Source organism: Heptranchias perlo, chromosome 35, assembly GCF_035084215.1.
Source record: "Heptranchias perlo isolate sHepPer1 chromosome 35, sHepPer1.hap1, whole genome shotgun sequence".
NCBI lineage: Eukaryota > Metazoa > Chordata > Chondrichthyes > Hexanchiformes > Hexanchidae > Heptranchias > Heptranchias perlo.
The window spans coordinates 10,778,500-10,806,369 of NC_090359.1; the positions used below are offsets into that span (position 1 = coordinate 10,778,500).

The window sequence follows — 27,870 nt, forward strand, 5'->3', positions numbered from 1 at the left end:
ATGTTGTGTTTTGTGCTCCATATCAGGGGTAACTTGAAGCCCCTTAAGGTGAAAGCTCTATTATATATGGGAAAGAATGCTCATGAAATCTGGCAGTGCCAATCATTTCCGGGTTTCTGACTGCAGGCCTGAAGTCCCCGAAAATCGAAGGTGGACTGAGCAGAGTAACAGAGGCTGCTCTGGGCAACTTCCACCAATGGTGGAGCTGCTTCAATCATGTGTCATTGAGGAGCAGCTGAAACCCCTCAAACTGCTGCTTAACAGGGCAGGAAAATGACCAGAAAAAGATTTTGTCCAATGAAACCAGCTCTTCATTCCTTAACCTGATGTCTTTCAGATGGCTGGAGATTTCCTGGTCTACACCACCCACCTGAACCACACCCCAAATGCTCGTGGATCTGTCATTGTGAGAACTAATGGAGCAGTCATTCCCATTGAGTGCCACTATTTTAGGTAAGAATCTTTACTCTGTGGCAAATAAGGTCTACAGCAGGTGCAGTTCTTTGACGTTGTCCTGAAATTACACTCCTGTCCTTCCAGGAAGGGCAATGTGAGCAGTGACCCTATCAAGCCCACCTGGATCCCATTCAGCTCGACCAAGTCTGGAGAAGGGCTTCTGTCATTCTCACTGCGTCTTATGAACGGTATGTGATGGGTGGATGGGGAGTGCTTTTCTGTTGTCTCCCACTGGGAGTTACACCCACTGTCTCCAACCCTTGTCCTCTTGTACTTCAGATGACTGGCTTTCAGAGCGCACCTCGACTGTCTACTACCTGGGTGACCTCATTCACATTGAGGCCTCTGTTTCAATGACCAACCACATGCCCTTGAAGCTCTACATTGACAGCTGTGCAGCTACATTGAGCCCAGACAATGATTCCACCCCAAGATACAACATCATTGACTACCATGGGTAAGGAGCTCTCTGCTTTCTCCAGCTGGTTTTGTCTCAATCGGTTCACTTAATTCACTTTTTTTCCTTTTTTTAATCTTTCTTCAGTTGCCTCCTGGACAGCAAAGCTGAGGACTCCTTTTCGACCTTTGTGTTGCCAAGAGGTGAACGTGAGCTGGACAAACTCCAGTTTGACCTGGATGCATTCCGCTTCTTTGGAGATGACCGTTCCTTGGTAAGAGGAAGCCAAACATTGGGTTCCCCATGTTGGGAGGAGGTCACTAAATAACAACTTGTATTGAATGTGTCCCTCAGATTTTCATCACCTGTCACCTGAAAGTTGCTGCAGTGGATCGGAGAGATTCCATGAACAAAGCTTGTACTTTCCAGAATATGTAAGTTCCCTCTCTTGCTCAGGGATGTGTTGTATTAAAGGATGATGGACAACCTGGTTGATAAATGGATTCTCTGGTTCAGCTGGACCCCATTGGAAGAATCGACCAATGACGTGTGTGCCTGTTGTCAACTGGGCAACTGCAGTGCCACGAGGGAATTCCGAATTGATTCCAGAGGAAGGAGGGATCTTGTATTTGGACCTGGTAGGACATTGATCCTCTCTATGTTGGAGGTCACCCTTTACCCTCTCTAACTGGAATGTTTGATATTGCAGAGAGTGATGCTGAATTGAAGTGGGAGGGTGAGGCCTCACTTGGACCCCTGGTCATTCTCGATCCTGATGTGACAGAGCTGGCAACTGAGCCCCTTAATGAGGTTGAGCAAAGGATGCAGGAGAGGTCTCCGGGTGGTGAGTTGGCCGACTGCTAGTTTCCATTTTCCCTCCGTATTTCCTTCACTCACTGACCATTGGTTTTTTTTTTGTTCCTTTTTTTTAAGGTGTGGCGTCTGAGGTTGTCCTGATTTTGGCCCTGACTGTGACCGCTGTCTCTCTGATCTCTGCTTCTTTGATTGCCTTGTTCCTGCACAGGAAACACAAGCAAACCCAGTTCAACTAGTTATCAAATGACTAATAAAGCAGTGACTACTTGTATCTTCTAATGGCTGGTTGCTCATTTTTCATTATCTGGCTCCAATCAGCATGCAATGGGTGCTTAATACTGTTAGTAACACTCCGCACTCCTCCACAGTTCCTCCTGTTAGTGAAATGGGTTTTAATGGGTCCATGTAAGTAGTGGCAAAATGGCTGTTAATAGTGTATCCAGTCCAGGGATGGCTGCAGCAATGGGTGAAGGCTTGCCAGGCCCTCATTGTACAAGTCAATGAACTTTGAAGGGACAGTGGGACTGGCCTGAGGTACTGGTGCCAGCTGGTTGATGGCCCAATCATTCCCTTGGTGCTCTGTGGCTATTGATCAGTTGAATCCCCACACAGGCTCCAAACTCCAGTAAAACTTTTCTGTTTGGAGCTAATTGTCCAAACACCAATAGGATTGAAAGTCAGTGGACTTGGAACTCTCTTCCAAGATTGAAGATCTCTGCCGCTGGTGCAAAGATTCTTCTTTCGTGGGGCTGGGACTCCGGGTAGATTTCAAACGCCCAGTGTAAAAGTTAATGTGCACGGGCCAATGATGTGCCCAGTGGGTACAGGCACAGAGAGTGCGAGGGACAGCGAGCCCAGCGGTTGTGATGTAACTCCGTTGGATTTGAATTTCACCTGTCTTTTGAGAAGACTGAAGTTTCTTTATGTTCAGCTTCTCCTCACGACAGGCCCTCGGGATTGTACTGTAAGTCGTTAGTCCTATTTTCAGATTACATTATTGTTTCATTCACTGTATTTGAGGGGTGGTCATAGGAACAGGAGTAGGTCATTGAGCCCCTCTCGCCTGGTCCACCATTCAATGAGATCATGGTTGATCTGTGACATAACTCCATATACCTGCCTTCGTCATATCCCTTACCTTCTTTGCATAACAACAAAATTTTAAGCTGAGATAATAGATTTAACAATTGAGCGAGCATCAACTGCCCTTTGTGGAAGAGTGTTCTTAACTTTTCCCACTCTTTGCGTGGAGAAGTGTCTCTTAACTTCACTCCTGAAAGTCCTGATTCTAATTTTTAGTTTATGTTCCCTGGTCGCTAAACTGGCTGTGTTTTTATAACTTTACAGTGAATTGGGTCCAATCCATGTCTGGGACACCCTTGCCTTGTGAAATACTGAAATTTGTTCATAAAAATATTCAGATTAATAAGAGACTGTTTAACTTTACTGAGCTGGGTTTTTCTTTTTGGTAAATCAGACATTCAGGGGGTCTATTAAACAGGATGGGAGCTGTTAGCAGTAAACACCCTCGCTTCAGACAACATTCTTTGGCAGGTGGAAACCATTCCTCCATTTAAATCAAATCATGGTAATATTTTACTTGAGCTATCATCACTGAAGTTTAGTGTTTAAACATAGCAGGAGATCCAGGCTCGTTCTGTTAAAGTAGAATAACAATAAGTTAGTGGGAACTTTTAACAATAGCAATTCATTTCTGCTCACTACACACACTGAAGGTGATTTTTCTTCCAGTGGAAACTGCAGTCAGACGGCCCCTCCTCACTTTCACTGAGCTTCCTCACACCATTGATAAATCGTGTTCGGAAACTTTAAACCCAATAGATGACAATACATTCAAGTGTAGTGTAGGTCCATCCTACCCTCTTCTGACTGTTGTCTGATTTACATATAAACATTTCAGGGAGACTTTACAAAGTGCATACACTGGCCAGGTCACCAGGAGAACTACTTTGGGATATTTTTATAATGTTGCAAAAAAATACCATGTAGAAATGCTTCAAGAATTCATTTTCAATGAAGCTTTGGATCTTACAGGACAGAAACAGGTGACTTTCCTCTCTCCCCTCATCCAATTTAATGTTCCTCTGTTCCAAGGTCCTTATACTACTCTCATTTAAAATAATTCATGGAGTCTGTCTGAACAACACTTTCAGGCAGAACTCTACATTGTTTCTTCCCTCTCTGTTAAGATTTTTTTGGAACCATAAACATGTATCTTTTGCCATGTCACATTTGACCCTAGAAGTTATAGAATCATAGAAATTTACAGCACAGAAGGAGGCTATTCGGCCATTGTGTCTGTGCCAGCTGAAAAAGAGCTCTCCAGCCTGATCGCACTCTTGGTCTTGGTCCGCAGCCTTGTCGGTGACGGCACTTCAAGTGCACATCGAAGTACTTTTTAAAAAGCGATGTGGGTTTCTGCCTCTACCACCCTTTCAGTCAGTAAGGTCCATACTCACACCACCCTCTGGGTGAAAAAATTTATCCACAGATCCCCTCCAATCCTTCTACCAATTACTTGAAATATATGCCCCCTGGTTATTGGCCCCTCTGCTAAGGGAAATAGGACCTTAATATCCTTTTTCTAATTTGTTTATGGGATGTGGGCGTCGCTGGCAATGGCAGAATTTATTAACCATCCCTAATTGTCCTTGAGAAGGTGGTGGTGAGCTGCTTCCTTCTTGAAGTGATGCAGTCTGTGTGGCTCCCAATAATTTTTTTCGGTCAATTAAATCCCCCCTCAGCCTCCTCTGTTCCAATGAAAACAACTCCAGCCGATCCAATCCTTCCTCATTGCTAAAATTCTCCAGTCCTGGAACATCCTTGTAAATCTCCTCTGGACCCTCTCTGGTCCAATCCCATCTTTCCTGTAATGTGGTGACCTGAACTGGACACGGGTTAAATTTATTAGTCCGCCTGTTCCCACAGGTCCCAGTCGAGTTTCTTCATTCCTTTCCTTGGTTCAATCCGTCATTCACCGATTGGGTTTATGACCGGTCACCACCTCCTGTGATTTCCCCAATTGGCTGCCCCTCTTCTCAGAGATTCTCTCGCTCCACAGACCACCTGCACTCTGTCGGTTCCACCAATCCGGGAAGCTTCACCTGTGATTGGATGAACTCGGTGACCCGGGCCCGTCATGGCGGCCGAATCTCCCACAATGCAGAGCGGCGGAGAAAAGGCCCCATCTGTGAGACAGGCCGCGCTGCACTCTGGGAGAATGTTCGCACATGCGCACATCACCCGCCGGATCAGCGGCCGCTTCCTGTTGTGTCGCGAGACAAACTTTCCGTTTTTTCGGTTGAGAACGAGCGGTTTTTATTGTGACGGAAACTGACGTCACTTTTCCTTTGAATCGCGCGGTTTGATTTAAATAAACGGCGCACATGCGCAGTGTGGCGCGTCCCTCTTAAAGGGCCCTGGACCGGCCGAGAGTCCCCGAGCCCGGGGACAGGACCGAGAGACGGGCAATGGGATTAGAGCGGAGGGCGGCCCCGGGGAGGGGGAACTTGCATTTCTCCAGCGCCTGTCACATCCTCAGGACGACCCAAAGCCTCGCAGCCAATGGGGGGGCTTTTGAAATGAGGTCACTGTTGTCATGTGGGCAGCCATTTCGTGCACAGCAAGATCCCACAAACAGCAATGTGATAAATGACCAGATAATCTGTTTATAGGTGTTGGTGGAGGATTAAATATTGGCCAGGACACTGGGGAGAACTCCCCTGCTCTTCTTCGAATAGTGTCGCGGGATCTTTTACATCCACCTGAGGGGCCGGACTGGTTTAACGGCTCGTGGAAAAGACGGCCCCTCCGACAGTGCAGCACTCCCTCAGTACTGCACTGGAGTGTGAGCTGAGATTTTGTGCTCAGGTCTCTGGAGGGGAGCTTTATTCCTCAATCTTTATGATTCTAGGGGTGAGGGAGTGCTACAAATGGGCCAAGGCCGACACCGAGTACTTCAGAAGGGTCGTTGATTCTTCCGTCCCGTAACACGATGTGACTTTCTTCCACAGGAGAATTCGTGCCTGAACTTCCAGGAGTTTTGAGGAAAACCGCACCGGATTTGAATCAATCTGCTGGAAAATACTTGAGGCCGACTGGAAACCTGTTTGGATATTTACACAGCCAGGAGGCACCAAGACATTTCGATGAGACTGTGAAGGATGTCAAGTGAAATCAGGGACATGGCGAGCAACGGTGTGAAGGTAACTGGGAGATCCCCAGGGTAATGCCCAGTCTGTTCAGGTGGGCCGTTTAAAAGGAAATGGAACAGTGCGGGGAGAAAGTTGTCTGGGGACAGGAAACAGAGGGTCTGGGTTAATGGGAGTTGCTGAGATTGGAGAAGGGTTGGAAGTGGTTACCCCAGGGGTCAGTGCTGGGCCCACTTTTATTCTCTGTATTTATGGACCGTTTAGAATTACATAGAATTTACAGCACAGAAACAGGCCGTTCGGCTCAACTGGTCTGAGCTGGTGTTTATGCTCCACACGAGCCCCTCTCGCACCTCTCTTCATCTGTCCCTATCTGTATATCCTTCTATTCCTTTCTCCCTCATGTACTTATCTAGCTTCCCCTTAAAAGCATCTATGCTATTTGCCTCAATTACTCCATGTGTTAGCAAGTTCCACATTCTAACCACTCTCTGGGTAAATAAGTTCCTCCTGAATTCCTTAGTGGATTTATTAGTGACTATCTTCTATTCATGGCCCATAGTTTTGGACTCCCCCCACAAGCGGAAACACATCCATGTCTCCCCTATCAAACTCCCTCATAATTTTAAAGACCTCTATCAGGTCACCCCTCAGCCTTCTCTTTTCTGGAGAAAAGAGCCCCAGCTTGTTCAGTCTATCCTGATAGTTATAACCTCTCAGTTCTGGTATCATCCTTGTCAATCTTTTTTGCACCTTCTCCAGTGGCTCTACATCCTTTTTGTAACATGGAGACCAGAACTGTGCACAGTACTCAGTGTGGTCTAACCAAGGTGCTGGACAAGTTTAACATAACTTCCCTGCTTTTCAATTCTATTCCTCTGGAAATGAATCCCAGTGCTTTGTTTGCTTTTTTATGGCCTTATGACCCTGAGTCACTACATTTAATGATTTGTGTATCTGTACCCCTCGACCCCAATTTGCTCCTCTATCCCATTTAGACTCTTATTATACAGGAAGTATGTGGCCTCCTTGTTCTTCCTACTAAATTTGTACCACCTCACACTTATCTATATTGAAATTCATTTGCCAATTACACGCCCATTCTGCAAGTTTATTAATGTCTTCCTGTATTTTATCTCAGTCCTCTTCACTATTAACTATATCCCTCAATTTGATGTTGTCCGCAAATTTTGAAATTGTTCTTCCGATTCCCAAGTCCAAACCGTTGATGCAAATGGTGAACAACAGTGTTCCCAGCACCGATCCCTGTGGAACACCACTTCCCACCTTCTGCCAGTCTGAGTGACTATCTTTAACCCCTGCTCTCTTTTCTGTTTTGTAGCCAGCTTGCTACCCATTCTGCAACCTGTCCCCTGACTCCACAAGCTCTGACCTTGGTCATGAACCTACTATGCGGTACCTCATCGAAGGCCTTTCAAGATCTTTCAAGATTTTCTTCTTCAGATATTGATTCACTTCCCTTTTAAATTCTGCTTCCCTCGGTGTTTCTGGTCAGACATTCCATTGTCCTAACAACCCTCTGCATCAAAAAGAAAGAAAACCAACCTCTCTTAATTTGATGCCTCCAGTTACCGACTCACGAACTGGGATGTGGGCGTCGCTGGCAAGGCCAGCATTTATTGCCCTTCCCAGTTGCCCTTGAGAGGGTGGTGGTGTGCCACCTATCTTGAACAATTGAGTGACTTGCTGGGCCATTTCAGAGGGTGATTAAGAATCAACCACATTGCTGTGGGTTTGGAGTCACATATAGGCCAGACCGGGTAAGGACGGCAGGTTTCCTTCCCGAAAGGACATCAGTGAACCAGATGGGTCTTTACGACAATCCGGTAGTTTCATGGCCACCATTACTGATACTATTTTTTTTAAAATTCCAGATTTTATTTAATTAATTGAATTTAAATTTCCCAGCTGCCGTGGATTTGATCTCATGACCCCGGAATATTAGTCCGAGCCTCTAGGATTACTAGTCCAGTAACATAACCACTGTGCTCCCGTACCAGTGGAAATAGTTTTCCCTCATTGACTTTATCAAAACCCCCTCATAATTTTGATCCCCTCTCTCTGATCTTATTTAAACTTCTCTGCTCCCGTGAAAAGTTATGTGAAGACTCTCATCCTTGGGATCATCTTAGTGAATCTCTTCTGCCCCTCTCCATGGCCGCGACATTCTTACTAAAGTAATGCACCAAAAACTGGACACAATATTCTGACGATGACCTAACCAATGATTTGTCCAGGTGTAGCATTAACTCTTTCCTTTTATAATCTATGCCCCTATTTATAAATCCTAGGATCCCATGGGGGTTTTTGTAAAACAGCTTTATCAACTTGTCCTCCCACTTTTTTAAAGATTTGTATATCTGAATCCCTAAATCTCTCTGCTCCTCTACTCCTTTTACAGTTTTACAGTATAGTGTCTATTTCCTCTCCTTATTCTTCTCAACTCACATCTCTCCCCATTAAATTCCATCTCACATCTACCTGCCCAATCTGCTCACCTGTCTGCCTCCTCCTGAAGTTATCGATAATCCTCTTCATGGTTAATCTCACTCCTTATCTTTGTGGCAGCTGCAAATTTTGATATTGTGCCCCCTACACCCAGGTCCAGATCATTTCTATCCACAGATATTGAGAAAAGCAATGGTGCCAACACTGACCCCGGCGATCACCACTGTTTAAATCCTTCCAGTGCAAGAAACATCTGTTAACCACAACTCTCAGTTTTCTGTCCTTTTATCCATGCAATCTCTCATTTCTCTCCAACTTCTCACATTTCTATCCCTTAGTTCTCATGCACAAACAGGCTCTCTTCCCCTTTCCTCTCTCTCTTACACACAGACTGTTTCTCTTTCCTGTCTCCAATATTCTCTCTTGCCCGTTCTCACAAACCCTCTCTCCCTCTCTCCCTCCCACCCTACCTCTCAGACTCTCCTTCATCCAGATGTCGACTCTCCGAGACACACTCTCAGACTCTCCGAGACTCACTCCCTCTCTCACACAGACTCTCTGTGACTCACTCCCTCTCTCACACACTATTTTACCCACTTTTCATTGAAACTTACAGAACAGAAGGAGGCCATTCATCGTGCCTTTGAAAGAGCTGTCCAATTTAGTCCCACACTCCAGCTCTTTCCCCATAACCCTCCATATTAGTCCTCTTCAAGTAGATGTCTAATTGCCCTTTCAAAATTCCCATGGAATCTGATTTCTCCCTTTCAGGGTGTGCGTTTCAGATCTTAACAACTCTCTGTATGAAGAAAAACTTCTCCTCATTTCCTCTCTAGTTCTTTTGCCAATTATTTTAAATGTATGACCTCTGGTTACCGACCCGCTTGCCAGAGGAAACAGAGCAAGTAGGGAGAAACTATCAAAACCCCTCTTGATTTTGAACACCTCGATTAAATCTCCCCTTATCCCCGGCTCTAAGGAGAATAATCCCAGCTTCTCCAACCTCTCCACATAACTGATGTCCCTCATCCCTGGTACCATCCTGGTAAACCTCCTCTGTACCCTCTCCATGACCTTGACATCCTTCCTGAAGTGCGGTGCCCAGAGTTGTCCACAATACTCCAGCTGAGGCCTAACCAGTGATTTATAAAGATTCAGCATGACTTCCTCGTTTTTGTATTCAATGCCCCTATTTACAAAGCCAAGTTTCCCATACCCTTTCTTAACCACCTTTTCAACTTGCCCTGCCACCTTCAAAGATTTGTGACTCTGTACCCCAGGTTCCTCTGTTCTTGCACTCCCCTCAAAATAGTCCCATTGAGATTATGCAGCCTCTCCGTTTTGTTCCTCCCAAAGTGCATCACTTCACACTTGTCCGTCTTAAATTGCATCTGCCCTGTGTCTGCCCATTTTACCAGTCTGTCTATGTCCTCCTGAAATCTGCTACTATCCTCCTCACTATTTACTACGTTGCTAAGTCCTGTATCAGTCGCAAACTTTGAAATTGTGCTCCCGAAACCCAAATCCAGGTCATTTTGATATAACAAGAAAAGTAATGGTCCTAATACTGACCCCTGGGGGACCCCACTGCATACTTCTGTCCAGTCAGAAAAGCATCCGTTCACCACTGCTCTCTGTTTCCCATCCCCTAGCCAATTATGTACCCAAGTTACCACCAATTTTTTCCTTTAATCCCATGGGCTTCTGTTTTCCAAATAAGTCTGTTCTGTGGCACTTTATCAAATGCCTTTTGAAAGTCCATATTTCCAACAGCTACTGCACTACCTTCATCAACCCTCTCTGTTACTTCATCAAAGAATTCAATCAGGTTAGTCAGACATGATTTGTCTTTAAGAAATCCATGCTGGCTGTTCCTTATTAACCCATGCCTCTCCAAGTGAGAATTAATTTTGTCCTTGACAATGGTCACCAGTTGTTTTCCCACCACTGATATTAGACTGACTGGCCTGTAGTTACCAGTTTTATCCCTCTCCCCTTTTTTGAAAAGGGGTGTAATATTTGCAATCCTCCAGTCCTCTGGCCCCACTCTCATATCCAAGGAGGATTGATAGATTGTGGTCAGAGCTTCTGCTATCTCCACCCTTGCTTCCCTCAGCAGCCTGGGATGCATCCCACCTGGACCGGGGGACTTGTTCACTTTGAGTGATGCCAACCTATTTAGCACCTCCTTTCTATCTATTTTGATCCTATCCAATATCTCTACTCCCTCCTCCTCCACTGCGACATTAACTTCATCCTCTTCTTTTGTGAAGACAGATGCAAAGTCCTCATTCAGTATCTCAGTCATGCCCTCTGCCTCCACAAGCAGATTTCCTATTTTGTCCCTGATCGGCCCCACCATTCCTTTTTGATCCTTTTACTTTTTATATTTTTATGAAAGATTTTTGGGTTTCCATTTATGTTACCCACTAATCTTTTCTCATATTCTCTCTTTGCCCTTCTTATATCCTTTTCAATTTCCCCTGCACACTCTCCTGGTTTTGTGCTGTATTCTGTACCTGACCTTTTTCTGTTTTATTTTCAGCTCTATTTCCTTTGTCATCCAGGGAGCTCGAGCTTTGGATGCCGTATCTTTCCTCCTTATGGGAAAATCCTTGGTTTATACCCGAACTACCTCCACCTTGAAGACCTGCCATTGCTCGTTTACTGTTTTTTTTTGTCCAGTCTTTGTTTCCAGTCCACTTGTGCTCGATCCCTTCTCAAATCACTGAAATTGGCTCCCTTTCAGTTGGATATTTTCACCTTTGATTTTTCTTTGTCCCTTTCCGTAACTACTTCAAACCAAATTATATTATGATCACTATTACCCAGATGTTCCCCCACTGAAATACACTCCACTTGCCTTACATCATTCCCTAAAACTAGATCCAGCACTGCTTCCTCCCTTGTTGGGCTAGAAATATACTAATTAAGAAAGTTCTCCTGTACGAATTTTTGGAATTCTTCACCCTCCTTGCCTTTCAATTACTACAATCCCCTGCGTCTGTCTTTAAGGGACCACGTTACTCTTAGTCACCTTTTTCTTAATATACTTGTAAAAACCTTTAGTATTGTCCTTGATATCCCTCACAAACTGGAGTTGGCAGCTGATATTGTGAGTGAATTTAATCCAAAAAAGAGTGGAAAGAAAAGAACAATTTAATGTTAAAGTAAATCAATCAAATGCCATTAATGACAAATATATTCAAATTAAATATAACCGTTTGCTCAAAAATAATCCTATTGTATTCCAGTGACAGATTCTCGAATCTAATCAGCCGCTCGGAGTTGTCGGACAGCTGCCCAGTGAGACTCGGCCTGTGATGGTTCCTCCCTTCCTCTGGGTAAGCACCTTGGCCAATATCGCCTTCAATGCAGTAAAACATCCTAAGGTGCTTCACAGGAGTGATTATCAAACAGAATTTTTCACTGAGCCACATAAAGAGATATTAGGACGGGTGACCAAAAGCTTAGCCAAAGAGTTAGGCTTAAGGAGCGTCTTAAAGGAAGAGAGGTGGAGAGATGAAGAAGTTTAGGGAAGGAATTCCAGAGCTTAGGATCTAGGCAGCCGAAGGCACGGCCGCCAATGGTGGAATGATTAAAATCAGGGATGCACAAGAGGCCAGAATTGGAGAGCGCAGAGTTCTCGGAGGGTTGTAGGGCTGGAGGAGGTTACAGAGATAGGCAGGGGTGAGGGCCATGGAGAGTTTTGAAATGAAGGATGAGAATTTTAAAATCGAGGTGTTGCTGGACCGGGAATGAATGTAGGTCAGCGAGCACAGGAGTCTTGGGTGAACGGGACTTGCTGCGAATTAAAATACGGGAGTTTTGGACGAGCTCAAGTCCATGGAAGATGGGAGGCCGGCCAGGAGAGTATTGGAATAGTCAAGTCTAGAGATAACAAAGGCATGGATGCGGGTTTCAGCAGCAGATGAGCTGAGGCAGGGACGGAGACGGGTGATGTTATGGAGGAGGAAGTAGATGGACTTCGTGATAGAGCAGATATGTGGTCGGAAACTCATCCCAGGGTCAAATAGGACGCCAAGGTTATGAATGGTCTGGTTCAGCCTCAGACAGTGACCAGGGAGAGGGATGGAGTCGATGGCTCGGGAATGGTGTTTGTGGCGGGGCCCGAAGACAATGGCTTCGATCTTTGTTCTTCGATCTTCGATCTTCAATCTTTCGATGTTCGATCAATGAACATAATTTAACAGGACAAAGTCAGCATGGCTTTACGAAGGGGAAGTCATGTCTGACAAATTTGCTTGAGTTCTTTGAGGACGTAACGTACAGGGTGGATAAAGGGGAACCAGTGGACGTAGTGTATTTAGACTTCCAGAAGGCATTCGACAAGGTGCCACATAAAAGATTATTGCTCAAGATAAAGAATCACTGGATTGGGGGTAATATTCTGGCATGGGTGGAGGATTGGTTATCTAACAGGAAGCAGAGAGTTGGGATAAATGGTTCATTCTCGGACTGGCAACCAGTAACCAGTGGTGTTCCGCAGGGGTCGGTGCTGGGTCCCCAACTCTTTACAATCTATATTAACGATTTGGAGGATGGGACCGAGTGTAACATATCAAAGTTTGCAGATGATACAAAGATGGGAGGGAAAGTGGAGAGTGAGGAGGACATAAAAAACCTACAGGGGGATATAGACAGGCTGGGTGAGTGGGCGGAGATTTGGCAGATGCAATACAATATTGGAAAATGTGAGGTTATGCACTTTGGCAGGAAAAATCAGAGAGCAAGTTATTATCTTAATGGCGTGAAACTGGAAAGTACTGCAGTACAAAGGGATCTGGGGGTCCTCGTGCAAGAAGATCAAAAAGTTAGTATGCATGTGCAGCAGGTGATCAAGAAGGCCAACGGAATGTTGGCTTTTATTGCTCGGGGGATAGAATATAAAAATAGGGAGGTATTGCTGCAGTTATATAAGGTATTGGTGAGACCGCACCTGGAATACTGCATACAGTTTTGGTGTCCATACTTAAGAAAAGACATACTTGCTCTCGAGGCAGTACAAAGAAGGTTCACTCGGTTAATCCCGGGGATGAGGGGGCGGACATATGAGGAGAGGTTGAGTAGATTGGGACTCTACTCATTGGAGTTCAGAAGAATGAGAGGCGATCTTATTGAAACATATAAGATTGTGAAGGGGCTTGATCGGGTGGATGCGGTAAGGATGTTCCCAAGGATGGGTGAAACTAGAACTAGGGGGCATAATCTTAGAATAAGGGGCTGCTCTTTCAAAACTGAGATGAGGAGAAACTTCTTCACTCAGAGGGTAGTAGGTCTGTGGAATTTGCTGCCCCAGGAAGCTGTGGAAGCTACATCATTAAATAAATTTAAAACAGAAATAGACAGTTTCCTAGAAGTAAAGGGAATTAGGGGTTACGGGGAGCGGGCAGGAAATTGGACATGAATTTAGATTTGAGGTTAGGATCAGATCAACCATGATCTTATTGAATGGTGGAGCAGGCTCGAGGGGCTGATTGGCCTCCTCCTGCTCCTATTTCTTATGTTCTGAGCAATATTTAGTTGGAGGAAATTGCTGCTCATCCAGTACTGAATGTTGGACAAGCAATGTGAGAAATCAGAGACAGTGGAGGGTTCGAGGGAGGTAGTGGTGAAGTAGAGCTGGGTGTCGTCAGTGCACATGTGGAACCTGACATTGTGTTTTCGGACGATGTCGTCAAGGGGCAGCATGTAGATGAGACATAGGAGGGGGCCAAGGATAAATCCTTGGGTGCTCCAGAATTGACAGTCCAGGAGTGGGAAAAGAAGCCATTGCAGGAGATTCTCTGGCTACGACTGGATAGATAAGATTGGAACCAGGCGAGCGCAGTCCCACCCAGCTGGACGACGGACGAGAGGAGTTGGCGTCTCAACAAAGGAAGATACAGTTGAGATACTGGATGGGCTAAAAATTGATAAAGGAGAGGTACTAGAAAGGCTAGCTGTACTTAAAATAGATAAGTCACCCGGTCCAGACGGGATGCATCCTAGGTTGCTGAGGGAAGTAAGAGTGGAAATTGTGGAGGTACTGGCCATAATCTTCCAAACATCCTTAGATACGGGGGTGATGCTGGAGAATTGCAAATTTTACTCCCTTGTTCAAAAAAGGGTGTAAGGATAAACCCAGCAACTCTCGGCCAGTCAGTTTAACCTCTGTGGTGGGGAAACCTTTGGAAACGATAATCTGAGACAGAATTAGCAGACATTTGGATGAGTATGGATTGATTTGGGAAAGCCAGCATGGATTTGTTCAAGGCAAAATGATGAGGTAACGGAGAGGGTAGTTGGGGGAAATGCAGTTGATGTGATGTATATGGACTTTCAGTAGGCGTTTGATAAAGTGCTGTTATTAGGCTTATCAAGATTGTGGCCCATGGAATAAAGGGGGCAGTAGCAACATGGATACAGAATTGGCTAAGGAACAGGAATCAGTAGTGGTGAACAGTTGTTTTTTGGACTGGAGGGAGGTGTACAGTGGTGTTCCCCAGGAATCAGTGCTGGGACCATTGCTCTTCTTGATATATATTAATGACTTGGACTTGGATGTACAGAGCACAATTTCAAAATTTGCAGAAGACACAAAACTTGGAAAGGAAGTAAACAGTGAGACAGATAGTGATAAATTTCAAGAGGATACAGTCATGCTGGTGGCATGGGTGGACAAGTGGCAGATGAAATTTTTCGCAGAAAAATGCGAAGTGATATATTTCGGTAGGAAGAACAAGGAGAGGCAATATAATCTAGAGGGCACAACTCTAAAAGGGGTACAGGAACTGAGAGATCTGGGGGTATATGTGCATAAATCGTTGAAGGTGGCAGGGCAGATTGAGAAAGCGGTTAAAAAAGCTTCCAGGATTCTGGGCTTTATAAATAGAAGCATAGAGTACAAAAGTATGGAAGTCATGATCGACCTTTATAAAACACTGGTTCGGCCACAACTGGAGTATTGTGTCCAGTTTTGGGCACCTCACTTTAGGAAAGATGTGAAGGCCTGAGAGAGGGTGCAGAAGAGATCTACTACAATGATTCCAGGGATGAGGGACTTTAGTAACGTGGATAGGCTGGAGAAGCTGGGGCTTTTCTCCTTGAAGCAGAGACGGTTACGAGGAGATTTGATAGAGGTATTCAAAAATCATGAAGGGTCTCGACAGAGTCGGTTGAGAGAAACTGTTCCCATTGGTGGAAGGGTCAAGAACTGGAAGACATAGATTTAAGGTGATTGGCAAAAGAACCAAAGGTGACATGAGGAAAAACATTTTACACAGCGAGTGGTTAGGATCTGGAATGCACTGCCTGAGGGGGTGGTGGAGGCAGATTCAATCGTGGCCTTCAAAAGGGAACTGGATAAGTACTTGAGAGTAAAAAAATTTCAGGGCTACGGGGGTAGGGCAGGGGAGTGGGACGAGCTGGATTGCTCTTGCACAGCACAGACTCGATGGGCCAAATGGCCTCCTTCCTTGCTGTAACCTTTCTATCATTCGAAGAGGATGATGTGGTCAACCATGTCAAAGGCTGCAGACAGGTCGAGAAGAATGAGGAGGGAGAGTTTACTATGGTCACAGTCACATAGGATGTCATTTGTGGCTTTGATTAGGGCTGTTTCAGTACTGTGGCAGGGGTGGACTTTGGAAAGGAAAAGGAGGTTGGAGATGGGGTGGTGGTTTGCAAGGACATAGGGGTCAAGGGTGGGACTTTTCAGGAGCGGGGTGATGATGGCAGGATCAGGCGCACAGGGACACGGGGTCAGGTGCACAGGGACACGGGGTCAGGCGCACAGGGACACGGGGTCAGGCGCACAGGGACACGGGGTCAGGCGCACAGGGACACGGGGTCAGGCGCACAGGGACACGGGGTCAGGCGCACAGGGACACGGGGTCAGGCGCACAGGGACACGGGGTCAGGCGCACAGGGACACGTGGTCAGGCGCACAGGGACATAAAAAAAATGTACAAGGCTCCAGTTAGCTCAGTTCCTGTGGACAGCAGGTTGCACACTGGGCGTTATCACTGATTTATGAATAACCCTGTTAGTTACTGAATGACAAACTTCAGGAGTTTGTTGGATCCCTTTTGTACAATGTGTAACTTTACCAGTAAGGGGTTGGAATGTGTAAGAAATCTCCCTGTGCTGTGTTAATAAAACTCTGCTCCTGCTGTCACTGGGGACCTGCTCTCTCTTTACTGTAATAAATCTCCAGGTGCTGACACACCCCGTACTGGGTTAATGAAACTCTCCATCCCACTCCAACTGGGGCTCGCTCACTATTGTTTTCAAAATGTTTTACAAAAGTGTACACAGAATGAAACTCCACCCCAGACCCTGTAAATTACATTCCATGCCTTAGAAGCAAAATTGTAGATCCTCCCAACGAAATCCCAGATCCTGTCACCCTACCGATTGAGCCAAGTGTTACTCTGGACACTGCACATGATCTGCTGCAGAAAATGGATCAACTGATTTAGCAAATGTGATCCCCTGCCATTCAATAATAAATGCCCCTTATCTCAATAAAATGAATAATCTGTGAATCAAAATAGCTGAGATAATCTTAAAGAATGGCTGACCTGCAACATGGTGTCTGTATGCCTCTCTGTCTGTATGCCATGCTCTCTCTCTCTCGCTCTCTCTCTCTCGCTCTCTCTCTCTCTCTCTCTCTCGCTCTCTCTCTCGCTCTCTCTCTCGCTCTCTCTCGCTCTCTCTCTCGCTCTCTCTCTCGCTCTCTCGCTCTCTCTCGCTCTCTCTCTCTCGCTCTCTCTCGCTCTCTCTCTCTCGCTCTCTCTCTCGCTCTCTCTCTCGCTCTCTCTCGCTCGCTCTCTCTCGCTCGCTCTCTCTCGCTCGCTCTCTCTCTCGCTCTCTCTCGCTCGCTCTCTCCCTGACTCTCTCACTATTCCTGTTTCCCCTGCTTCTTTTGCCTCCCACTACCTGCATGCTGGTTTCTCTCACTTCCTCCCTGTCCCATTTCATTTGCTCCCCGTCCCATTTCATTTGCTCCCCATCCCTCTCCACCTTGCTCCCCACCTCCTATTCTCTCCCAACCGAGTTCTCATCTTTGTGTCCACCTCACTCTGTTTCCTTACCCCTCCCTCTCTCCATTTCTTTTCATCCCTCTCGTTCCCATCAATCGCTTTTTACCCTCTCTCTTTTTCTCTGTGCCTGACCCTGCTCTCTTTTTAATTTCTCGGACACATTTTCTACCCAATCCCCACGTTTTGCCCTGTCCCGAGATCTCTCTGTCTGCAGTCCATCCCTTTCTGGAGGAGGGCCTATTTCAGTGGGATGAGAACAGATCTGGCCCGGGTAAATTGGAATCATAGATTGGCAGGCAAAACTGTAATTGAACAGTGGGCAGCCTTTAAAGAGGAGATGATTTGGGTACAGACAAGGTACATTCCAACGAGGGAGAAAAGTAGGGCAACTAAAGCCAGAGCTCCCTGGATGACAAAGGAGATCGAGAGTAAGATGAAGCGGAAAAAAGTGGTGTATGACAGGTGTCAGGTCGATAATACAAGTGAGAACCAGGCAGAGGGGAAGTGAAAAAGGAAATAAGAGGGGCAAAGAGAGAGTATGAGAATAGACTAGCGACCAACATAAAAGGGAATCCAAAAGTCTCCTGCAGACATGTTAACAGTAAACAGGTAGTAAGAGGAGGGGTGGAGCCGATTATGGACCATAAAGGAGATCTACTCATGGAGGCAGTGGGCACAGCTGAGGTATTAAATGAGCACTTTGCATCTGTCTTTACCAAGGAAGAAGATGCTGCCAGAGTCTCGGTAAAGGAAGATATAGTTAAGATACTGATGGGCTAAAAATTGATAAAGAAGAGGTACTAGAATGGCTAGCTGAACTTAAAGTAGATAAGTCACCTGGTCTGGATGGGATACACCCGAGGATGCTGAAGGAAGTAAGGGGGGAAATTGGGGAGGTACTGGCCATAATCTTCCAGACATCCTTGGACATGGGAGTGGTGCCAGAGGATTGGAGATTTGCAAATGTTACACCCTTGTTCAAAAAAGGGTGTAAGGATAAACCCAGCAACAATAGGCCAGTCAGTTTAACCTCGGTGGTGGGGAAACTTCTGGAAACGATAATACTGGACAGAATTAACAGTCACTTGGACGAATGTGGATTGATTCGGGAAAGCCAGCATGGATTTGTTCAAGGCAAATCGTGTTTCACTAACTTGATAGAGTTTTTTGATGAGGTAACAGAGAGTGTAGATGAGGGCAATGCGGTTGACTTTGTGTATATGGACGTTCCAAAGGCGTTTAATAAAGTGCCACATGGTCGGCTTGTCATCGAGGTTGCGGCCCATGGAATAAAGGGGGCAATAACAGCATGGATACAGAATTGGCTAAGTGTCAGGAATCAGAGTAGTGGTGATCGGTTGTTTTTCGGATTGGAGGGAGGTGCACAGTGGTGTTCCCCAGGGGTCGGTGCTGGGACCACTGCTTTTCTTGATATATATTAAGGACTTGGACTTGGGTGTACAGGGCACAATTTCAAATTTGCAGATGACACGAGACTTGGAAGGGTAGTGTGCAGTGAGGAGGATAGTGATAGACTTCAAGAGGATATAGACAGGCTGGTGGCATGGGCGGACACGTGGCAGATGAAATTTAAACCAGATAAATGTGAAGTGATACATTTCGGTAGGAAGAAAGTGGAGAGGCAATATAAACTAAAGGGCACAATTCTAAAAGGGGTACAGGAACTGTGAAATCTGGGGGTATATGTGCACAAATCGTTGAAGGTGGCAGGGCAGGTTGAGAAAGCGGTTAAAAAAGTGGTCGGGATCCTGGGCTTTATAAATAGAGGCATAGAGTACAAAAGTAAGGAAATCATAATAAACCTTTATAAAACACTGGTTTGGCCACAACTGGAATATTGTGTGCAGTTCTGGGCACCGCACTTTCGGAAAAATGTGAAGGCCATAGAGAGGGTGCAGAAGAGATTTACCAGAATGATTCCAGGGATAATGGACTTTTCTTGCATGGATAGACTGGAGAGGCTCGGGTTGTTCTCTTTGGAACAGAAAAGGTTGAGAGGATATTTGATAGAGGTGTTCAAAATCATGAAGGGTCAAGACAGAGTAGATAGAGAGAAACTGTTCCCATTGGCGGAAGGGTCAAGAACCAGAGGCTGAGACTTAAGGTGGTTGGCAAAAGAACCGAAGGTGATATGATGTAAAACTTTTTTACACAGCGAGTGGTTATGATCTGGAATGTGCTGCCTGAGGGGGTGGTGGAGGCAGATTCAATCATGGCCTTTAAAAGGAGACTGGATAAGTACTCGAAAGTAAAAAATTTTCAGGGCAATGGGGATAGGGCGGGGGAATGGGATTAGTTGGATTGCTCTGGGATGGAGCCGGCGTGGACTAGATGGGCCGAATGGCCTCCTTCCGTGCTGTAATCTTTCTTTGATTCTACGCTTCGAAGATTAAAAAGTATGACTCTGCCTAATCATATTATTGTAAACAATTTTACAACACCAAGTTATAGTCCAGCAATTTTATTTTAAATTCACAAGCTTTCGGAGATTTTCTCCTTCCTCAGGCAAATGTTTGCCTGAGGAAGGAGAAAATCTCCGAAAGCTTGTGAATTTAAAATAAAATTGCTGGACTATAACTTGGTGTTGTAAAATTGTTTACAATTGTCAACCCCAGTCCATCACCGGCATCTCCACATCATAATCATATTATGATTTTCTAGGTGCCCTTTTACTACGTCCTTAATAATACATTCTAGCATTTTCCCTACTATTGATGTCAAGCTAACTAGCCTACAGTTCCCTCTTTTCTCTCTCACTCCTTTCTTAAATGGCGGGGTTACATTTGCTCCCTTGCAATCCACGGGGACCATTCTAGAATCTGGGGAATTCTGTAAGATCACAACCAATGCATCCACTATCTCTGCAGTCACCTCTTTTAAAACCTGAGGATGTCGGCCATCAGGTCCAGGGGGTTTCTCGGCTTTTAGTCCCATTAATTTCTCCAGTATTTTTTCTTTACTAATATTAATTACTTTAAGTTCCTCACTCTCATTCAACCCTTGGTTCCCCACTGTTTCCGGTATTTTTTTGTGTCCTCTACTTTGAAGACAGATATCAAATATTTGTTTAACATCTCTGCCATTTCCTTACTCCCCATTATAATTTCTTCTGTCTCTGCCTCTAAGGGACCCACGATTATTTTCACTCATCTCTTCCTTTTCACATACTTGTGGAAGCTCATACAATCTGTTTTTATATTTCTTGTTGGTTTCCTGTCAGATTCAATTTTCTCCCTCTTTATGAATTTTTGGTCATCCTTTGCTGATTTCTGAAACTCTCCCAATCCTCAGGCTAACTACGCTTTTTGACTACATTGTAAGCCTCTTCTTTTAATCTAATGTTATCCTTAAATTCTCTAATTAGCCACAATTGTATCACTTTTCCCGTGGAGTTTTATTCCTCAAGGGAATGTATATTAGTTGAGAATTATGAATTATTTCTTTAAATATTTGCCATTGTTTGTCTACCGTTATATCTTTTAATCTAATTTCCCAATCTACCTCAGCCAACTCGCCCCTCATACCTACATAATTGGCTTTATTTATATTTAAGACCCTAGTTTCGGACTTAACCACATCACTCTCAAACTGAATATGAAATTCTATCATATCATGTTCGCTCTCCCCCAGAGAATCCTTTACTATAAGTTTACTAATTAACCCTGTCTCATTACACAATACGAGATCTAAAATAACCTGTTCCCTAGGTGGTTCCTCTACCAATTAAGTACTTTTGAAGTCTAGTTGCTGCTTCACTGCAGGAAACACGGCAGTACATTGAACACAGTAAGGTCCCACAAACAGCAATGTGATAATGACCAGATCATCTGTTTTAGTGATGTTGGTTGAGGGATAAAAATTATAATTGAATTTAAAAGACCGGTCCAGCAGTAAGATACGGGTTTTCACCCACCTGCAATGTTTCTAAACCCGACCTTACCACCGGGGAAGATACCAAGCAAAGGCTGGGCCAGGGAGGCAGGGACTCTCCACAGGTGGTGGGGGGAGATCAAGGGAGAATTGCCCAGGTTGCTCTTACATCCTCTTCTAGTGGCTGGATTCAGACCAGAAATGGTGGAGGTCTAAGACCCAGAGAAGGGGAGAAACGGCCTCAGATATAGAAATGACTGAGGCTCAGTGTTCATCACTGTGGAGTAGTTTACAATTCAGCAAATATATTGTCCACATGGAGAAAATTGTCCACCGCAGCCAAAGTATCAGGCGGGTAGAAGTGAACTCTTTGAGGAGTCGCGTTTCCCTTAAAAACTCTCCAGCCAAATGGTAAAGTCCCTTTAAATTTACAATCCTTCTCCACCAGTCATCGCCCGCTTGAATGTGTTGTGTCAGGTCCTCTATCCAAGCAGTTTTCTGCTCCTGTCACTGTGACTCATTTCTATTATACACCAGAGAGAGAGAGAGAGAGAATGTACTGCAAGTCTATTTATAAATCTCAGCCCATCTCCCCATCACTCACTGAAACATTGTTGGTGCAGAGGGGTGATTAAGCAACACATATTTCTCCCTGTATCTTTCTGCCAGCTGAAATGTGTCCATTATAATGAGGTGGAGATGCCGGTGATGGACTGGGGTTGACAATTGTAAACAATTTTACAACACCAAGTTATAGTCCAGCAATTTTATTTTAAATTCACAAGCTTTCGGAGGCTTCCTCCTTCCTCAGGTAAATGTGGAGTAGTTTACAATTCAGCAAATATATTGTCCACATGGAGAAAATTGTCCACCGCAGCCAAAGTATCAGGCGGGTAGAAGTGAACTCTTTGAGGAGTCGCGTTTACCTGAGGAAGGAGGAAGCCTCCGAAAGCTTGTGAATTTAAAATAAAATTGCTGGACTATAACTTGGTGTTGTAAAATTGTTTACCATGATAATGAGAACAGGTGATGTGCCACATAAGTACAGTGCCTGGCATGTGATCCTTGGCACATTTATACACAGAGGCACCCTCAGAAAAGGTGGCAAATACCGTGGCACTATTTTGGATGGAGAGGGCCTGAGGCTTAATTGCGACAGGCCTTTCCCCACAATATATGTGTGAGTGGCAGGAGACACAGACGGAGACACGGGAGAGACAGACGGGGAGAGAGAGAGAGAGAGAGAGAGAGAGACAGACAGACATGGGAGAGACAGACGCAGATATTAAAACGTACCCTTGTTTTAGATGGAGTATGACTTAAAAGCAAAGTAATGCATTGTTTCATTGACTAGTAATGTGGTGATTAGTTACTAATAGACCCGAACTCATTCATAACACCTGCAAGAATAACTTGCAGTTATAGCTTTCCCTCCAGTGGCACATGTGGACTATCATGCAATGTGAAACAGGGTGATTTTAACTCTCCCTGATCGCAAGATCAGTTAAAATGGAGCAGCTCCATTTCCCGCTCCATTCCCGTCAATCGGCCGTTTTAACGCCACTCATCTTGGCTTTTAACGAGTCTCCCGCTGGACTCCTCGATCACATCATAACCCCTGAAATTTAACCCACTTCTGAGCAGGGAGGCCACCCCGCAGGGGGAACCTGTCGAGAAGCCTGCAAGACACACTGAGGTAAGTTTAAAAAATAAACTGACCTTTGAGTAAATAAGGAGAAATTGTTTCCACTGACAGGAGGGTTGATAACCAGAAAAAACAGATTGAAGATAATTGACATCTAATCCGAATACATTGGGCCCGGTGTTACCAGGGCTGCGGGTTCTCGGCGGGGGGGCTATCGGGCACGTGGGTAACGCGCCCGGTGAAATCAGTCAGCTCCCTGCGCGATTGGAGCATAAATGGATCCACTTACCTGGTCTTCCGGGTTCCCCACTGCTGATCTGCGCGTCGGGCGGACTGCGCGTGCACAGTCAGATCCGTCAGCTGGAGGAGCTCTATTTCAAGGGGCAGTCCTCCACTGACAGATGCTGCAACAAATAGAAAAAATTACAGCATGGAGCAGCCCAGGGGGAAGGCTGCTCCCAGTTTAATGATGCCTCACTCCAGGTATCAATACATGGGGTGAGGTGGAGGGGGAGGACAGAGATCTTCCCCCCCGCCGGCGGGCGGGAGGAAGCGGCCTGCCTCTGCCACCAGGAAGGCCTGGCTCGAGGTGGCAGAGGAGGTCACCAGCACCACCAACATATCGCCCACCTGCATACAGTGCAGGAGGCGCTCCAATGACCTCAGTAGGTCAGCCAAAGTGAGTACACTTACTCATTCCCCTACACTCCATCTGCCACATCACCGCCCACACCTCCTTCTGCACTGCCAACACGACTCTGTCACATCACCCCTCATACCCACTCAAACCTCATCCTCATCTTACCTGCACCTACTCACCTCGCCAGTACTCATCCCGCCACTACCACTCAACCCAATCCTCATACAATCTCATGGCTCTATCTCATCCTCACCCTCTCATGCATCTCTTTCACAGTCAGCCTCACTCAACCTGCCACTACCTGTGCTGCAGCCACAGGGCATGCATCACATATGTGCAGCAGGAAGCGTAAGGCAAACGTGTCGTGAGCATGAAGGGGATGCACAAGCGTGTTTGAGGGTTTGTCATGGTGTTTACCTGTATTTAATTTCTGAGCAACTCACATCACATATTATATTGGCACCACTGCTGCCATGTCTTCGCGAATTTTGTCTGGTTTGTGCAATAATGCCCTTTCCTGAGGATCACTATGAAGACCCACAACTGATGCCACCCATTGTGTCACTGCAGAGTGGGTGTAGGTGCATTTGCAGGGCTCTTTTGTGCAGACGGCTGAGAGACGTCGGCGATGTCCCCGGTTGCACCCTGGAAGGATGCGGAGGAGAAGTTGTTGAGGGCAGTGGTGACTTTGACAGCAACAGGTAAGAAGATGGTGCTCGGGCCAGCCAGGAGCAGCTTGGCATGAAGGAGGCTGCAGATGTCCACGACTACATGTCGAGTGACTCTGAGCCTCCGTGTGCACTGCTGCTCAGAGAGGTCCAGGAAGCTGAGCCTCGGTCTGTGGACCCTGTGGCGAGGGTAGTGCCCTCTGCGACGCATCTCTCTCTGCGGTAGCCCTCCCTCCTGCTGTACAGGTGGATGTGTCACAGCGCACTGTTGTGGAGCTCCACGTGTCAGAGGTGGACGGTGAGGCTGGTGATGCTGTTCGCCCTCCGAGGAGGTCATGACTGCAGCTACGGCGGCCCCCATCCGGAAGATGTACATCTGAGGGGGTCCGCAAGGTAGGTACATATCTCTGGACCCCGGGGTAAGTGTGCAAGTTGGTGACTTTGGTTGTCAGGAGGAGGGTGGTGGAGGCCAAACTTTGTCCCAAGTGACTGAGTGGCCTCCTGCAATGGGTGAGGGTCTCCCCCACCCCCAACCTGTCAAATGGACCTTTGCAGCTGCCACAGGCTGACAGCTGCAACAGGTCCATTTGAACTGGGAGTGTTTCCCCCAGTGTGGGAAACAGTCCCAGTTTCCTTTAAAATCCCACCCCTCCTCACATAATCCCTGAATCAGGTCAGTTAATGACCTGAACAAGCAAAATAAATACGTTCAAGTGGCATCCCGCTGGCTATAATTGCCTGTGGGATTCCCACCAGCGGGGGCTGCGCGCGCACGCTGGCGCATTAGTGGGGAACCCAGAAGTGCGTGGTCCCACTCCGGGATTTCCCAATTTTCGGGGGCCCCCCCGCCAGGAACGCACCTGATAGCGGGTGCTAAAATGCTGCCCATTATATACAAGATGGGTAAAAAGAGTTAAGATACAGATTAGCCATGATCTAAATGAATGGCAGAACAGAATCGCGGGAATGAATGATCTACTCCTGAGGGTGAGAGTGCAGTTCAATGGGCCCTTACTCTCACTTGATTCAGTTCTATGGCGCCTACATTCACAGGGGTACAGTTCCATGGACCCTGACAGTCACTGGGGTACAGTTCCATGGACCCTGACAGTCACTGGGGTACAGTTCCATGGACCCTGACAGTCACTGGGGTACAGTTCCATGGACCCTGACAGTCACTGGGGTACAGTTCCATGGACCCTGACAGTCACTGGGGTACAGTTCCATGGACCCTGACAGTCACTGGGGTACAGTTCCATGGACCCTGACAGTCACTGGGGTACAGTTCCATGGACCCTGACAGTCACTGGGGTACAGTTCCATGGACCCTGACAGTCACTGGGGTACAGTTCCATGGACCCTGACAGTCACTGGGGTACAGTTCCATGGACCCTGACAGTCACTGGGGTACAGTTCCATGGACCCTGACAGTCACTGGGGTACAGTTCCATGGACCCTGACAGTCACTGGGGTACAGTTCCATGGACCCTGACAGTCACTGGGGTACAGTTCCATGGACCCTGACAGTCACTGGGGTACAGTTCCATGGACCCTGACAGTCACTGGGGTACAGTTCCATGGACCCTGACAGTCACTGGGGTACAGTTCCATGGACCCTGACAGTCACTGGGGTACAGTTCCATGGACCCTGACAGTCACTGGGGTACAGTTCCATGGACCCTGACAGTCACTGGGGTACAGTTCCATGGACCCTGACAGTCACTGGGGTACAGTTCCATGGACCCTGACAGTCACTGGGGTACAGTTCCATGGACCCTGACAGTCACTGGGGTACAGTTCCATGGGCGATAATTCTCACTGGGTACATTTCCATGGGCACCTACTCTCACTGAGGTACAGTTCTGTACACTCTGACTCTCACTGGGGTACAGTTCTGTGCACTCTGGCTCTCACTGGGGAACAGTTCTATGCACCCTGACTTTCACTGGGGAACAGTTCTATGCACCCTGACTCTCACTGGGGAACAGTTCCATGCACCCTGACTCTCACTGGGGAACAGTTCCATGAGGACCTACTCTCTCAGTTCCATGGACATTGTCTGTCACTCGAATACTATTCCATGGATCCTGACACACTCTGCGAACAGTTCCGTGGACACTGACACTGGGATACAGTTTCACGGACACTGGCACTCACTGGGATACAGTTCCATGGACACTGACACTCACTGGGATACAGTTCCATGGACACTGACTCTCACTGGGATACAGTTCCACGGACACTGACTCTCACTAGATACAGTTCCATGGACACTGACACTCACTGGGATACTGTTCCACGGACACGGTCTCTCACTGGGATACTGTTCCACGGACGCTGACACTAATAATGAAATACCATGGATGAATAAAGAGATAAGATCAGAATTGAAACTAAAGAAAAAGGCATATACTCAGCACCTGGACAATAAAGAAGAGGATGACAAAAGGGAATACGAAGAGGTTAGGAAATAAGTTTGAAAAAAACCTATTCGGAAGGCAAAGAGGAATTACAAAATTAAATTATCAAAAAATACTTTTTAAAAAGTAAAGTATTCTACAGACACATAAATAACAAAAGGAAAATCATGATAGGGGTAGGGCCACTAAGGGATGCACAAGGTAAACTCACAGGTAACGGCAGAAATCTGGAATCATTACTTTGCCTCAATATTGACACTAACAAGATGGATAAGACATTAGAAGCAGAAATCAAAAAAGTTGTAAAGACATTTATGATCGAAAAGGGGAGATAATTGATAAACTGGTCAAACATAGAAAAGAATAGAAGGATATGCTGATAGGGTTAGATGAAGTACCTGAACTATCTCCTCCTTGAAGGCCTCCCTTTGCTCTTTAACTGTTTTACCTGATAATCTTTGTTCCCATTCCATAAGGGCCAGATCCCTTTTCAACTCACTGAAATTAACCCTCTTCCGGTTAAGTATCTTCAACTTTCATTGTCTTTGTACTTTTCCATAATTACTCTAAACCTAATCATATTGTGATCACCGTTTCCAAAACACTCTCCCATTGAAACTTGCCCCACTTCATTCCCCAGAACGAGATCCAGCACTGCTTCCTTCCTCGTTAGGCTGGAAACATGCTGATCAAGAACCTCAGACATTTACAAAAGCTTAAACTATCCCAGCAGCTCAATCTAATACAGTACCTCCAACTAACCCAGTAACTTAAGCTAAAACTGCACTTGCAGCAAATAGATTACCTCAAACTAAAGCTGCTGCCCTAAGTAATCCAGCACCTCAACATAATCTAATACCTCAAGCAAAAACAGCACCTCAAAAAAGGCAGGACCTCAGACCAGCCCTGAACCTCGAAATAACCTAATACTTCAAAATAATACAGCCTCCAAACTAATCCAACACTTCAAGCTAACCTAGCACCTCAAGTTAGTCCAGCACCTTAACCTAACCTAGCTCTTCAAGTAGTACAGTACCTCTAACTGGCCCAGCACTTCAGACTGATACAGCACCTCAAGCTAATACCATGTATCTCTAATACTGACCACAGCACCCTGAAACTGACTCTGGTACTGCAAACTGGGTTCAGGGACCATAACTGAGGCAGTGTTCAATGACTGACTATCCCATCTCCCCAAATGAGTCAGCATCCTAAAGCTGTCCACATTACGCCCCAAACCGATCACATC

At 46.0% G+C, this 27,870-nt stretch overlaps 3 protein-coding genes and 1 long non-coding RNA gene across 4 annotated transcripts in view; 3 read left to right on the forward strand and 1 right to left on the reverse strand.

The window, feature by feature from the left end:
- LOC137302350 (uncharacterized) overlaps window positions 1–27,870 on the forward strand; it is a 413,555-nt gene that overhangs the window by 152,504 nt on the left and 233,181 nt on the right. The gene's annotated exons all lie outside the window — the stretch shown is intronic.
- Window positions 1–27,870, reverse strand: part of LOC137302345 (zona pellucida sperm-binding protein 3-like) — a 1,023,493-nt gene that overhangs the window by 86,944 nt on the left and 908,679 nt on the right. The gene's annotated exons all lie outside the window — the stretch shown is intronic.
- The window catches only part of LOC137301949 (zona pellucida sperm-binding protein 3-like), a 71,345-nt gene that overhangs the window by 963 nt on the left and 42,512 nt on the right, over window positions 1–27,870 (forward strand). The window contains exons 2-4 of the mRNA XM_067971669.1: window positions 338–453; window positions 541–644; window positions 736–913. Of these exons, the coding sequence (XP_067827770.1) occupies window positions 338–453; window positions 541–644; window positions 736–913 (398 nt within the window). The remainder of the gene's footprint in view (window positions 1–337; window positions 454–540; window positions 645–735; window positions 914–27,870) is intronic.
- LOC137302034 (zona pellucida sperm-binding protein 3-like) lies at window positions 1,213–1,948 on the forward strand. Its single transcript, XM_067971735.1, has 4 exons — window positions 1,213–1,287; window positions 1,370–1,491; window positions 1,563–1,697; window positions 1,787–1,948. Exons 1-4 carry the CDS (start codon window positions 1,259–1,261, stop codon window positions 1,903–1,905), a joined length of 405 nt encoding a protein of 134 aa, XP_067827836.1. The 5' UTR covers window positions 1,213–1,258; the 3' UTR covers window positions 1,906–1,948.